Source organism: Protomyctophum bolini, assembly GCF_963924005.1.
Source record: "Protomyctophum bolini genome assembly, chromosome: 4".
In the NCBI taxonomy this organism is placed as follows: domain Eukaryota; kingdom Metazoa; phylum Chordata; class Actinopteri; order Myctophiformes; family Myctophidae; genus Protomyctophum; species Protomyctophum bolini.
The window spans coordinates 40,872,461-40,888,995 of NC_137865.1; the positions used below are offsets into that span (position 1 = coordinate 40,872,461).

At 43.2% G+C, this 16,535-nt stretch overlaps 1 protein-coding gene across 1 annotated transcript in view; it reads right to left on the reverse strand.

The window, feature by feature from the left end:
* LOC308314404 (homeobox protein aristaless-like 4) overlaps positions 1–16,150 on the reverse strand; it is a 60,189-nt gene extending 44,039 nt beyond the window's left edge. The window contains exon 1 of the mRNA XM_080762031.1: positions 15,560–16,150. Coding sequence (XP_080618157.1) covers positions 15,560–16,013 — 454 coding nt within the window. The 5' untranslated portion in view covers positions 16,014–16,150. The remainder of the gene's footprint in view (positions 1–15,559) is intronic.
* Between the last annotated feature and the right edge of the window lie 385 nt (positions 16,151–16,535).

The following is a 16,535-nucleotide window of genomic DNA, read 5'->3' on the forward strand; positions in this document are numbered from 1 at the left end:
TAACGTGCTGCTCTCACTCCACTTCAACTTAGACCATGATAGAATAGGCTTTTATTGGGGCTTTGTTTCTTCAAGATTAAGATTAATCGCTTATGTCTTGTCTTAAACAGGCCCCCTAGGACTCTGAGTCTATTGATTATCTGTTTTAAACAGGCCCCCTAGGACTCTTAGTGTATTGATTATCTGTTTTAAACAGGCCCCCTAGGACTCTTAGTCTATTGATTATCTGTTTTTTGAGTGGTGCACACCTCTTCAATGACTGGCTTCATGTGTCCCTTGTCCGTATGTCCCTATGTGCATCAGTCCGTATAGGAACAAGCTGCGATACCACTCTGTGACCTAAAGTGGCGCTGTTGAGCATCCTACAGGCCCATTCACACTGAGCACCATAACTATAACAATAGTATAATTTAACTACAGTACAGTACAGTACAGTACAGTACAGTACAGTACAGTACAGTACAGTACAGTACAGTACAGTACAGTAACTTCAATAATATAATAAAAGTATAGTTGCACCGCTGGGTTCACACGGGTGTGATTTTTGTAATATACATCAAATCTATTTCAGCTATTCCTTGCAGAATGTTCTCACCAGAATAGTATTAGTAACGCTATAGATTTCATAGCGGTTCGTGTTTGGAATGCCCCCAAAAGAACGATGTCGAAGTTGGCGTGATAGAATGTCTTTTGCCATGAAGTCAGATGAAATATTTGGAATTCAGTCAGTGCTCTTAAACCATTCTGAACGGTGTTCCCCACCCTTTTGGTGTTTAAAGCATTGTGTCATGCTTTAGCTTTTGAAAAATAGCAGATCTACAAGCTCGTAGCGTGGCAGAGAGTGCCGCGCTACGAGCTTGTAGGTCTGCTATTTTTTTTTTTTATCGTGAAAATGTGCCTCAAATCTTTGAATATATATTCTTTCAGAGCGAATGTTTTTAACTCAAATCTTTTCTTCTGGGTCTGGGGGGGTCCCGGCTGGTACAACATATTTTCAGATGGAGGTTGGTGGCCAATTACATTTTTGGGATGCTTGACATGAAATATTGAGCACCACTGATACAGAAACATGAGGTATTTCGATGTCAGAGATTTGATGTATAGGGGGGAAAAGGGAGGCTTACAGGTGAACTGAGTTTCAGTGTCGATTTCGTCCACTAATACTATGACAAAAGAATGTTCGTCAAATACCTTTTTTCACTGACAAACTAAAGGAAACTAGGCTATGAATATGATGACTAAGACTAAATATATTGACAATTTCCTCAACAAATATAAACTAGACTAAAATGTTAGGAAGGGACTAGTAGTGGACAAGAGATCCACTATACGCCGAAAATAGTTGATCTACAAGCTCACAGATCGCCTATTTACAGCATAAAATCAGTCATTACGACGGGAGGCCTGCCAAAATACATTTTAGTCAACTAAAACTAGACTAACACTGACACATTCCAAGTGACTAAAATGTGACTAAAACTAAAATAAAACATTGCTGTCAAAATCAACAGTGCTGAGTATACACAGTTTACACCATGGTAGAATAGTTTCAAAAAAATAGTACAATCAAGTATTTGTAATTCCGTTGCTCGTATATGCAAACCTACATGTTGTCATATTTCAGTTCCATCTAGAAAACATTCAGCTCAGCGTTGTTGTAGTTCTGCTTGCTCTGATTAACCCATTTAGACATGAAGGCCATTCTACAAAATGTCTTCTGAATCCTGACAGTTTTCTGAAAAAAACCCATGTTTCTACGTATGTCAGTGGTTCTCAAACATTTCCATGTCAATGACCAGCAGAAATATATAAGAAATATATGTAATTAGCCGCCGACCCCCATCTGAAAACGTGTTGTTCCAGGGATCCTCCCAGAAGCAAAGATTTGAGTTAAAAACGTTCGCTCTGAAAGAATATTCAAAGATTTGTGCCACATTTTCAGATTTCTTTAAAAAAATAGCAGACCTACAAGTTCGAGTGCCGCGCTATGAGCTTGTAGATCTGCTATTTTTCAATAGCTAAACATAATACTGTAACATAATACTTAAAACACCAAAAGGGGCTCCCGCCCGAAATGGGTTAATACGTTTTATAAGATGATATTTTGAACCGATGCAAATACTCCCTTTTCCATCAATAAAACAAGTCACCTCGACCTCGGTTCCTCTGATGAATGCTTGGATGGAAGACGGGTCTGTTTGCTTTGGAATACGGACGATTACACCATTCTCTTCACTAGACTTTGGGGGGACAAATCAGTTGATGTAAACGCTCACTGTAGGAGGCAAGTAAGGCTAGCAAACGAGTTTTATAACTAATGAAATGCCTACTCGCAACGCGTTGCTGAGTAGTGTGTACGATATTTAAACCAATTGTTTGCCTAAACAAAAGTTGTAAAAATAGCTGTTTGAATTAAAGGGATAGTTGCAATTTTTGCAACTGTATTAATTGATTGCCTGAGTCGGAGTCCTGTGGTGGGAGTTCTGCTCTGGTTTTGGTGAATATTAAGTAGTTTCCGGTTATTTTGTGGGGGGGGGGGCGTTGGAGTCACTAATTAAAAGTAAATTAATCCACAAAACTAACGTCATTTGTATTGTTGGCCTATTTCTAAAATATTAGCACAACTTTCGTTCAACTTTGACCCCCCTATCACATGGAACTATGGCTTAGTGATATGGACACAAAAATGAACGAAGGTTGCACTAATATTTTAGGCTACAAATGACGTTAGTTTTGTGGAATCTTTTACTTTTAATGAGTGACACCAGTGCCCCCCCACAAAAAATGACCGGAACTAATTGATATTCCACGCAAACCAGAGCAGAACTCCCACCCGGGACTCAGGCAATCAATTTAATTTCTTTAAATGTTTTATCCCACAATTTTGTAACCCATTTTTTTTTATCACCCAGTGTCAATTATCTAATGTAATCCTGGGTGCTACACTTGCTCTGCCAACAATCCCTTTAAGGCATTAAAATTATAATTGTGCATTGTAAAGTGGTCTGAAATAACAGCAACCTTTTTTCTTTTAAACTACAGTCACTGCCGTATTTAATACTTTGTAAGACTTTATATAAGAAGTGATCTAACCAACAACCACCCACGGCTTAGAACAACAACACTGTACTATTATTATAATCAGGAAACAATACTGTCATCGTATTATGTTTACCATATGTTTTATTACGGCGTTGCAGCCGGGCCTCATGCTTTTATGATGTGGATAACGTAATAAGGCTTTTTTTTCTTTTTTGGGGTGGTTTTTGTTTGGTTTTGTTTTGGTTTTGCAACTGGATAAGGTGATCCGATCCCCTGGTTCCCCCCATGGTGTGTTCTGGGCTCTGCAGCAGAGCAGACCTCCAGGAGGGTAGATAAGAATCAGGGAGGACCGGAGCAGAGAGAGTCTGACAGAACATTCTGTCAGAGGCAGTCAGTAGTAACACTGGAGGCACACACACACACACACACACACACGCACGCACGCGCACACGCACACGCGCACGCACGCACGCACGCACGCACACGCACGCACGCACGCACGCACGCGCGCACACACACACACACACACACACACACACACACACACACACACACACACACGGCACCGCCTCCTCTCCTCCATGGCCTACACCTGGTTAACATTTACATGTATATCGTTCTCTTTCTCTGCTGGCCTGCAGACCATGCATGGGGGGGTGGTGGTGTGGTGGGGTATGGGGGCGTGTGGGTGTGAGTGTGAGGGGGGGGGGGGTCCATCTTCAGGAAGACAGGAAGCAGAGGCCAAAGTTTACCTCTCTCTCTCTCTCTCTCTCTCTCTTTCTATTTCTATATCCCCCATCTCACTGTCGTTCTCTCTCTGTCCCTCTCGCTCTGTATCCCCCCCTACACTCTCTCTCTCTCTCTCTCTCTCTCTCTCTCTCTCTCTATATATATATATATATATATATATATTATGAAAGGTGACCTGGCACATAGCAGCAGGACATGATGAAGGAAGGGATATAAGCAGGAGAGGACAGGCAGGCAGGCAGGCAGGGAGACAAAAGAGAGACAGACAGGGAGGGAGACAGAAATAGAGACAGACAGAGAAAGAGAGACAGACAGACAGGGAGACAGAAAGAGAGACAGACAGAGAAAGAGAGACAGACAGACAGACAGGTAAGTCAGAAAGGGTTTTATGAGACCGACTTGCTAGAAAACAGCCTCCTTTGTGAAGCTCCTGTTTTATTTCCACTGAAACACACCTCATGAACACCTCATTATAAAGCTGCATGCCTGTATATCTGCGCGTTGTGTGCGTGTGCTTGTGTGCGCGCACGCGTCTGTCTGTGTGTGTGCGCATGCACGCGTCTGTGTGTTGTCCTGTTCATAGCGGTAATGATGTGGAGGTTTTGTCTGGCTGGTCGTGTATTACTCCTGCCGCGGCCCACGGCACGTACTTGACCTAACGCTTAACAGATCGACATGTCAGGTGTGTAGAAGTGAAGTGAAGTCACCTAAAGTTCACAAACCTGACTAATGCTATAGACTGACATCATCGCTGAAGGTTTGATCATTTCAAACACACCATCCCAAACTTATTTTTCAATGAATGCTCGAATGAGAGCTTTTAATTAGATTAATTAAGCATGTTAACTTTCCAGAACGAGGAAGGCTGTAGTTTATAGTGGCTTGAAATCCACATCAATGATGTCATAGGTAGGCTTTAAATCCCCATCAATGATGTCATAAGTAGGCTTTAAATCCTCATCAATGATGTCAATGATGTCATAGGTATAGGCTTTAAATCCCCATCAATGATGTCATAGGTAGGATTTAAATCCACGTCAATGATGTCATAGGTAGGCTTTAAATCCCCATCAATGATGTCATAAGTAGGCTTTAAATCCTCATCAATGATGTCAATTATGTCATAGGTAGGCTTTAAATCCCCATCAATGATGTCATAGGTAGGCTTTAAATCCACATCAATGATGTCATAGGTAGGCTTTAAATGGTTTTTCATTTATCTTTAATATATTTTTTTGATTCTTATAGTCTTCCAGGTTCTCCAGGTGGTCCACATTCTTTTCCAAAAACAATTATTAAAAATAATATATGCTCCTTCACATTAGGACAGTATGTGGGGACGTGTGTTTTTTGATGAATGGGTTAAAATGGAGTTTGGAGTTACAATGGGTTTGTATGGGAAGGGGGCGGGGCAGCTAAAATTAATATAAAATCTCTAAATACTGAATCGAGCAACTTATGGACCAAGTCAAATAAGTATTTCAGGTTTAACCCATTCTGTACGGGAACCCGTTTTGGTGTTAGCATCATGTTATGCTTTAGCTATTGAAAAATAGCAGATCTACAAGCTCATATCGCGCCACCGAGTGGCGCGATACGAGCTTGTAGGTCTGCTATTTTTGAAAAATCGAAGAACGACTGACATTTTTCTAGAATCTGATCTCAGGTCAGAATGGATTAATCAGACCAGTGTGTGTCCTAGTGGAAACCTCGTATGAATCTGATCTCAGGTCAGAATGGGTTAAGTGGTTCAATGCAGTGACCACATCATGTGTATGTTATTGTTTGGGCTGATACCATTATGTACACCTACTGTACTGCCTGTGTCTGTGCTTCTTAATTCGCATACTGTACGCATGTTTTATGTCACTTCATGCATTGTATGCAATGCGTATGATTTATTTCCTTCATGGACCCGATCGAGGACTATGCGGGATCGTCGGCTAATCTGTTTTAATAGACGATAAATAATGGTTGTCGATCGTTAAGTGCACGCTATAGTGGAATCACATGTTATTAATAAACGACAAACAATCATAGTAATAAGTATACATGCTCAACCAGCAGAATCATGTGTGATTGCATCCAACACAACATGGTAACCATCAACACATGCATGACCTCTGACATCACTTCCCTCATCCTTTTAGTTTAACACATTACACTCAGAGAACTGACTTTTGACAGGATGCAAAGATCCTTTTTTCTGTCCTGGGTTTGTGTTTTAGTAGGTGCTTTAATTATCTTGAACCCAGTCAAATCCGGTAAAGCATCTGTGTCATTTTAGATTGTATCCCTCCCCGTTTGCTGTCTTTTTTTTTTAATTAAAGAAGTCAGTGGTTATCAAAAATAGCACAATATACAAGCTGCTGCATGCTTGTACATCTGCTAGCTATGTGTGTGGTGTGGCTGTGTCCCTGCCTGGGTCCGTCACTGGGTCCCCGGCTGTGTCCGAGCACGAAAATAGTGTTTGGTTGGTTTTCACCACCAAGTGTCACTGTTGTGACACACACACACACACACACACACACACACACACACACAATAACTGTATATATGATGATTTCAGGTGTGACAGTACAGTACAGTAGACGGACCCCCTGCGCTCCAAATCACAACAGCAAAGTATAAAATTAATGAAGCAAATAGAAGACGGACAAAGAAAGCACAATCCCATACTTGGCAGACGTGTTTTATGCGCCTTCAGAGACTGACAGCATGTTGTTCAGGCATACTGGGAACCAGTTAAGACCAGTATATATATTCGACCGCAGACTCTGCTCCAGACGTATGGTGTAACGGTTAGTTGTCACACTATAGTCGCTGTTTCATAGAGACTCGACTCAATGTCACTTAACGCCACAGGACATAAAACCGCTTTAACCAGACCAGGTGTGTTTTTGTTCCCATATTATGCGTTTTCTCGACTCGGACCGTCAAGGCTGAAAAACTGAAACGAGAGTCAAAGTTAATTCGCAGACTGCACTGCACCGTGTCTAGAGATACGGTTACTTCCATACGGATACGTTTTCAGACTGCACTGCACAGTGGTGTTTTAAGCTATTACAAAATAGCAGATCTACAAGCTCATAGTGTGCCACCGAGTGGCGCGCTACGAGCTTGTAGGTCTGCTATTTTGGAAAAATCGTGAAAATGTGTCTCAAATCTTTGAATATATATTCTTTCAGAGCGAACGTTTTGAACTCAAACTTTAGCTTCTGCTGGTCCCTGCAACAACGCATATTTTCAGATGGGGGTCGGTGGCCAATTACTACACATCATTTTTGTTATTTGGTGTCCTTGACATGAAATATTGAGCACCACTGATACAGAAACATGAGGTATTTCAGAAAATTGTAAAGCGTTGCTATTCTGTCGGTCGAACGCTTGGTGAAAACCTCACATGTCGCGTGACGGCTCGTTGTTTGTGAACTTGTAGCTGTTTTCGCCAAAGAGGTTTGGTAAAGAGGGAAAGAAGAATGGGCGGGGGGGGGGGTAGGGGGTAGAACTGGAACTTCTCAAAACGCCATTGACCCAGTTTTGTTTTGAAAATATCTGGTGCGCTGCATTTGAGTCCTCACACATAATGCCAACAAAACACATGTGCATATGGATGTATACATACTGTAAACACTCCCAGAAAGCCTTCTAGCTGCGTCCGTCCAGTGGTGGAAAGTATTGTTTGATTGTTTTACTCCCTTGCATTTATTTGACAGCTTTAGCTACTGGTTACATTGCAGATTTAGATGTATTAATACAAAACATATACATTAACCACTTAAGCTGTACTTTATCCTTTGACTATTGAAAAGAACGTACAGTTTATTTATTTTTGAATATTATACTGGGTAGGCGTTCTTTCTTGGTTTACCTAGGATTCTCGAGTACTGTTTCTATGCAAGCTTGTAGATTGGCTATATTCTTTTAAAGACCTTATAACAGAATACATTATTTTATTTCACTTCTTCCTCCACTGCCTGTTTCTCGTTGGATCATTCCGTGCCGGTCAAACTCATCCGTGACTTGTGTTGTATTTGTGTTTACAAGACGTTGTGGTCTACTGTTGAGACAGGGTTGTGTAAACCGGGTCATCGTTCTCACGGCCTCTGCCGTTTAGAAGACGTTACTAGGACTGAGGCCGATTTTATGAAAAATGTCTTCTAAATCATGTTTCTATGACAGACCTTTTCCATGTCCAAGGACCCCAAGAATTACATATGCATTTGGCCGCCTATACCCCCATCTGAAAATATGTAGTTCCGGGGATCCCCCCAGAAGCAAAGATTTGGCTAAAGGGTTGAAAACGATTCTTCTAGATTCTATAAGCTTCTATGGATCTGCATTACTTCTAACAGCAGGTTGGATTCAGTTCTGTGCAGTCATAGGTATCCGGCACGCACGTACGCACTCGCACACTCACGTACGCACTCGCACACTCACATACGCACGCACGCACTCACGCACAGGCACAGGTATTTTCTTCACTAGAAATACACAACAGGCTCCATTCTCTGAACATTCTGTTTCATGAATCAAAGATCGGATGTTTCATAAACTCCATCAAAACCGCACGCACGCATGCATGCAGATCTACAACACATTGTGTTGTGAGCTTGTAGATTCTTGTAGAGTTCTTTTCAACTAAGAGATTCGGTGTCAAGGGAAAAAAATGACTTTTTGATGAGAAAGGCTGTTCAGATCAAAGCCATGCACGGTGATGACAGCGCTGCCTTTTAACACATGCATAAATACATAAAGATTCTCTCTTCAATCTGCATGGATTCCCTGTCCTCTAGTATAGCCAGGACTTGAACTGTGTGTGTGTGTGTGTGTGTGTGTGTGTGTGTGTGTGTGTGTGTGTGTGTGTGTGCGTGCGCATGTACGCAAACTGCTCTACCGCCCATCCAAGAGTCCCTGTTTGGGGAAAGATATTACGCATTATGAGGTTCAGGCAGTGCTACTTATCAACCATGCCTTGACACCAGGGTCGACATGTCTTAATGGAATATACTGTAGACTAGAGTGTATGTGTGTGCAGGGGTGGGGGGGACCACTAGCTCACAACATGTTCGCTTGTAGATCTGCTATTTTCTAAACTATTACACAATTTGTGAAGCATGATAGTATATGGCAGGCTACTGTAAGTATATTTTGATGGCAAAACTTTTCTCCTGTTTCTGAAGTCGAATTTTGAACGTTTACTTCCTGAGTACGTACGGTATACATACTGTACACCACTTCAGAGTTATGTCACATACAGAGAGTCACAACGCGTGTGTTTGGGTCTATCTGTATTAACGTGATGTTTCCACCATCACAAGATGACTCACGTGCACATTAACTTCCCTCTGGATTCTACGCATGCAGACACACACACACGGCACGCACACACACATCATAGCACTGTTTCCGTAGATTAGAACCCATGATAGGGTCGAGGACGCATGTTATCGGTCGAGAGGAAAATATACCCTTTTCTGTTTCCTACATTCCTATCCATCAATTAGAAACAATTAAAAATAAATAAATAAGTCTTTCATAAAGATCCACAAGCTCACAACGCTTGTGGATCTGCTATTTTCACTAATTTGGATCCTGCAACATGGCAAACTCATCTCATACAAGTTTCATTTCTCTTTTGGGGGTCTTGAGTTATATAAAACGTTTGGGCATTACAGAACAGAACAGAACAGAACAACATCAGAACAACACATGGTTCTGGAGGAGTGCCGTCGGGGCCCGTATTTAGTTTCCGTCGTATCACACACCAAGATCTCTTCGCCCCCCAAATCTATACGAGCTCATCGGCGTGTGTTAGATCTGCTCTACTTTTGGCTCCGACGTTAACCTCCTTCCAGAATAATGGATGCTGAGTGCACAGGGAGGCTCGAGTGGTTTACAACACATTCCCTGGTGGGTTTATCCCATTTCGACCTGACCTCGATTCTATACAAATGCCTTCTGAATCCTGACAGTTTTCTGAAAAACGCCATGTTTCTATGTCAGTGGTTCTCAAACATTTTCATGTAAATTGAGGGAACCCCGAAAATATATGTAATTGGCCGCCGACCCCCGTCTGTAAATATGTTGTTCCAGAAGGAAAGATGTTAGTTAAGAACGTTCGCTCTGAAAGAGCTTTTGTGCTGCATTTTCACGATTTTTCAAAAATAGCACAGACCTACAAGCTCATAGCGCGGCACTCGGTGCCGCGCTATGAGCTTGTAGGTCTGCTATTTTTCAACAGCTAAAGCAGAACATAGAGTGGTTCCCGTCCATAATGGTTTATTCTAACCATTCTTTCTGGTTCTGGTGTGTTGTGATGTTTGCAGATAGAAAGCATCACGGACGACGGTATGGGTTGAGCAACATCGTCCCAGCAAGGGGAGTGGGGGGGGGGGGCGGGGGGGAGAGGAGAGTGGGGACGGGGACGGGGGGGACCACACATTATAACACAAGCCTGTTGACGCCTGAGGCTTTGGCTGGGACCCCAACACCGTCCCGTTTCAACCCCCCCACCCTAGGGGGCTGTGAGGCCCTCAGTGTGTGACGAGGCTCCTCCACATCCATTCATCTGGCTGCAACATTTGAAACAACAACAAATGCTCCTCGAAGCTTCTCTTCCTCCGGGGAGACATCTTGTATTTAATGATGCTGTTTTAAATGGCTCTGTCACTGCACTTGCCAAGGCCATACATTTCAATGAGAGAGAAAGGGGAGGGGGGGAGAGAGGGGGGAGAGGGGGGGGCTACAAATCCTCTGCCTCTAAACTCCCGTGGTGGTGTGTGTGTATATATATATATACACACATACAAATGGTCCATTTGATGACACATGGGACCTTAATATACACTGTAAAATCATCTGTGTGAATTTACCTCTGATATAGTGTTCACTGATGCGTTAAACCAAGGGTCCATTATGGACCTTTAACACATTTAATGACGTATATTTACGTCCTATCAAATCCAACGCTTTTGTGCCTTTATATATGCATCTTTATCAGTAACGTCGATAGGTATACGCACAAGATGCACTGTGCGTAGGGCAACACGACAAGGGGGGGGGGGGGGGGGGGCACACAACAACAACAACAACCTGTGCCAAAAGGTGCCACAATAATCCTCACAATAATAATTTTCTCCGCTTAATAACGGCGGCAGCAGCACAAACATATGCGTAGGGAGGTGGCGTTTCGCAGGTAAGATGTGTTAATTATCGCCACCCCGCGCACAATCGTAGTACTAAAGGTTTTCAAAGAGATATACCTGCCAGACGAGTATGATACAAAGGCTGAAAGGCATGCATTTACATTCCAATGGGTGATTGAGGGTTGTGCTCTACCGCAACGGCCAGTCCGCTGTCCAGCAATAGTTCTCTTAGTTCTCTCATAGTCTTGTTTTTGTCATCTCTTTTTTGTCATTGTTGTATGGATTTTGGCCAGGCCAGAAATGGATGGATTTGCCTGTCCTCGCCTTATTGTAGATACGCCTCTGGCGTAGGGCAACCAAATGGTCAGCGACAGCACTGGTCTTTATAGTGGTTTGTGATAAAGGTTGTGCTCGTGAACATAACTAGCAAAACAAAGCGTGTTGCCTGGACCAAGATGGCTGCTCCTATAGTCCTCTAATAGCCACGATCTTCGGGTTGCATTTTTTGAGATGTTAACAGGACGTCGATGTTAAGGGCTCATAAAAAAAAGCATCAGTTACAATTTTAACGCTTCTGATGACTTGTCAAGTTACGACAGGGCGACCGGCAGATTGGTAATGGACGATTTTTACTTCGGGTTAATTTGGGGTGAATTTCTCGGTTTTCAAAATAATAGGCCTGTGCATCCTGTTGACAGTGACGCGACAGCGCCAGAGTTCTTGTAAGGGTTGAGAATGTTCTGTGGTCACAAGAGCGGAAAGTGCCTGAGTCGCTGTGTTCATGCGCTCCGTGGAGTTGTTTTGCCGCGTCGCTACTCAGTCTGGCCAGCAGGAGGCAGCAGACTCGCATTTCATAACGCCACCTGTTACTGTATGTAGCCACGTTGTTGCTGATACGTCATCAGCCAGCGCCACTCTGCCCACGCTTCTCACTGTTGGAAATAATAGCGCCAGATCGAGACTAAACCTACGGTAAAAAGTAAACATTATTTATATAGTCCACTGTCAGATTCAGTAGTACAAAAAAAGTGACTGCTGTGTGAGGTGAGTTTAGTGAATGATATAGGGGGCGTTGCAGGACAACAGCAGTATAGCTGTGTACTGGGGGGTGAGTTTAGTGAATGATAAGGGGACGTTGCAGGACAACAGCAGTATAGCTGTGTACTGGGGGTGGGTTTAGTGAATGATAAGGGGACGTTGCAGGACAACAGCAGTATAGCTGTGTACTGGGGGTGGGTTTAGTGAATGATAAGGGGACGTTGCAGGACAACAGCAGTATAGCTGTGTACTGGGGGTGGGTTTAGTGAATGATAAGGGGACGTTGCAGGACAACAGGCTGTGTACTGGGGGGGGAGTTTAGTGAATGATAAGGGGACGTTGCAGGACAACAGGCTGTGTACTGGGGGGTGAGTTTAGTGAATGATAAGGGACGTTGCATGCAGGACAACAGCAGTATAGCTGCGTACCATGGGGGGGTGAGTGGAGAGGAGAGGACGTTGCAGGACAACAGCAGTATAGCTGTGTACTGGGGGGTGAGTTTAGTGAATGATAAGGGGACGTTGCAGGACAACAACAGCAGTTTAGTGAATGATAAGGGGACGTTGCAGGACAACAGCAGTAGCGCATTGATACGACATCAAACTGGTGTTTGTTTTTTCCCCCAACCTGCACCACAGACCAATCAGAAGCCACGGGTCCATTTCACCCTTTTGCATGTCCCGCCTACTTTGGAGATATATGGAGCCTATCCAGACTGAGTAACCGAGTGACCGAACCAATCCACAGAACACAGCGACTCAGGCCCCGAACCATCAGTTCAATGGGGGCAGTTTTGTGTTAAGGGTCCATTTGGAACACACTCAGAGTGAAATTGATTGATTGATTAATTCAACCATGATTGATAACAGTCAAGGTTATGCTAAAAGGATAACAACAAAAAGGCCATTGGACTTGTTCCCATTGTGGTCCATTGTCCATAAATCTGAGGGTATAAGGGTATATAGCCTACATTAATTTTTTATACCAAGTGGTCCCGTAATGGTCCATTTGGTTCCATTTGTGTAAACTCTTGGCGTTATACAAATTAGATAAAAAAAATGTTAATGAATTTATCAAACAATCATGCATAAATGACGTGTGAGCAAATCTGCAGAGTTGAACAAGTTGAGCATGAACAAAATAATGGACAATTTATTTAAATTGTCCAATTATATATACTGTATATATAAATAATTATTTTTATTTTTCATAAATACAACACTTTTCAGACCTTTCATTGTTGCATGCATGTGAAGCAATTTGCTGTTCATTTTATGAATGTATACTTTGGCAGCAGCGGCCATGCAGGTCTCGGCTGCAGCATGCAGCCCTGCATGCAGGTCTTGGCTGCAGCATGCAGCCCTGCATGCAGGTCTTGGCTGCAGCCACAGCGACCATGCAGGTCTTGGCTCTGACGCCATATCGTTGTCGTTACTCAATCACACACACATCTACTGTAGAGAGCAGGCCCTGCATGCGCTGTAATTGGTTCCATTAAAGCCCATTCCATTATTTACTTTAATAAGATTGAATTTAATTCTGTTTTGCCAAGATCAGATATTTTTATTGGTCTGGGTTCATGTGATTTGCCTCTCTTTCCCTCGCATGTTTAGATTACATTTAGCTTTGTTTTGATGAATTTATTAGAAGATGAGCGCACTTGACTATACATTACAGAGACGTGTAGGCCTACTTTATAATCAAACTAAGTTATGTGGTCAAAGTGACGGTGTCTAATTGAAAACACCGTCATAATAACACGGATATATTCAATAGACATAAACATATTAATCCCGACAATAAATGCAACACTATTGCAGTTCTTCTAGTGAAATACGCTTGCTTGTGAGTTTGACCTTTTATGACACTTGTTCTCTCTCTTTGCAATATCCACATTCCGTTTCAACTTCTGCGCATTAAACAGAGTTTTCCAATTCCCCCGCATATAAAGCTCTCTGCATGGTCTCAACGTCGTCATGAATAATAATGAAAGCCTTTTTAGTTTATCACAAATAGCGTTTTTATAGTGCCACAGACAGACTGACTCAATAACCTTCGCGGAGAGGAGATGATGAGAATGCCAATCCGTCGTCGAGTTGCTGCAAAGACACCCTGCTTGAATTACGGCTGTGCCAATGTTCTGTACGCCTGTAGATCATCCTAGGAATATATATGGCTACTGTACAGTTGCACAACACTCAGTGCTTCGTTTTTATTTTACAGAAATGTGCATGCGTGTGCAGAACACGCGATATACAAAATGAATAGTATGCCTATTGCCTAGTATATATAGGCCTATACCCTCGTATGGTCTATTTGTTTTTAAATGTTTTTTTTAGCTCCCTCCCGAATTTGATATGAAGTGCATGGTCAAAAACATGCACCACGAAATTAATTTCTATATAGGGCCGACCACACTGTGTGTGTGTGTGTGTGTGTGTGTGTGTGTGTGTGTGTGTATATATGCGCGCGCGCGTGCGCCAGGCCGTCGTCAGCACCTGCGCTAAGGCGGCTATACCATAATGTGGGTTATTTGCCCTTTATTTAATATTACATCAAGTAATTAATTAAGTAATTGGTTTTTGACAACTCCTGGCTGCAGCTCATGTTCATTGATGGGCGGCTTTATTATTGATAAACTATAGCTATATTATATATTATAGGCTGTGCAGGTCAGAGTCTAAAATTATATAACTTAATAACAATAATAACAATATAGGCTATGGAGGCAGATATATATATATTGCACATTTGCCACTTGTATTGAACACTGCAATTTAACTTCAAACCTAATTATGGCTTTATAAAGCACTTGACTCCATTGAACACAACGGTGACATGCTGTTCAATATCTGGATTGTGGGCCTATTTGTCCAATTTAGACAATTTTGTCATTTACAAATCTAGACATGACATTTTGTCTAAATTGTCATTTAAAACATGCGTCTCAACAATGGCCTCGAACCCTTATAGTGATGCCATGCACGGCCATGCACGTAAAATAGTGCAAAATCAAATAAAACGCAAACTATGCAACTGCTGCAAATAAACTATATATCTATATCAAAACCAGAGCATCGTTCTATACACAACATTCCAATCTAAATAATATTCTTTCATACGAATATTATTGTCTTCATAAAGAATGGTCAGTTTTTGCTTGTGCAACATGGTCAAACAAAAAACTGTATCCTTTGGCATTGTGTGGTGCAAACAAACAAACAAATTACAACATTATGAACACTAGCCTTGAATCAAGAAGACAATCATAGATGTAGCCTATATATTTTTTTTATCTGAGTCTGACTTTTGCTAAACTTTTACAAAAGTCTTGATCATCATCCAACAACACAGACATTATAATATAACTCATATGGCTGCATTTGGCCTCTGTTCCCGGCGAGAAGGGGAGTGTTGTTTCGGGACTCTTGGTTAAGCTTTTGGGACCCTTTTGGTGACCTTTTCTGTATTTGGGACGTCGCTCCCAAATACAGAAAAAGGTACCAAAGGGCTCCCCGAAAGGCCGGCCGGCCGGCCGGGCTCTAGGCAGGGCTGACTGACTGCACTGTGACTTGACTCACCGTAGCATGAGATGAGGGACCCGTTGTGGCCGCTGCTGCTGTCCGGGTGCAGCTTGCCTCCCTCGGGGGGAGTCTTGCAGGACGGCCGCTGCATGAAGAGGTGGTACTTGCTGTAGGTGCTCTCATGGTCCTGATCCGTGCCGTCCAGCGACTGGCAGTCCTGCTGGAAGGCCGCGACGTGCGAGGGGCTCCCCCGGGAGGACTGGTGCCCCTGCCCGGGTCCCTTGTTACCGCCACCGGCGGGGAGGAACTGCGAGCCGGCGGCGCCGACGGGGCTGTATTTGGGCTCGGGGGTCGTCTGGAATGTCCTGAACGGGTTGCCCTGGTGGTGGTGGTGGTCGCCCCGGCCTCCCCCTCCTCCACCGCCGCCCGGAGCGGTGCTGTTGGTGATCGTGTTATAATATGAATCCATGGATGTCATATCGCAGTATGAGACGCACGTATCCGCGTTCATACCTAGAAACTATATTTAAAAAAAGGGGGAGGGAAAAAATATATATATGAAAAATACCAAATAAAATAAAAATCCAAACGATTCTTCTTCCCCCAAGTTCGCATGCAGGGACGCCGAGGAAAAGTTCTCCTTGTTGTTTTCTCTTCTCCCCGATCTTCTTCCCGAGCAAAAAACTCCTCTCTCTCTCTCTCTCTCTCTCTCTCTCTCTCTCTCTCTCTCTCTCTCTCTCTCTCTCTCTCTCGCTCTGTCTCTCTCTCTCTCTCTCTCGCTCTCTCTCTCTGTCTCTCTCTCACTCTCTCTCACATACACACGCACACACACACACACACACACACACACACACACACACACACACACACACACACACACACACACACACTGATGGCAAAGCTCACGCACTCCTCCTGCGCGCACACTCACACACACTCACTCACTCACTCACTCTCTCCCCTGCGCTCCTCTCCTCTCCTCTCCTCTCTGCCTCTGCATCTGGGACTGGTTAGGACAATGAAATCAGATGTT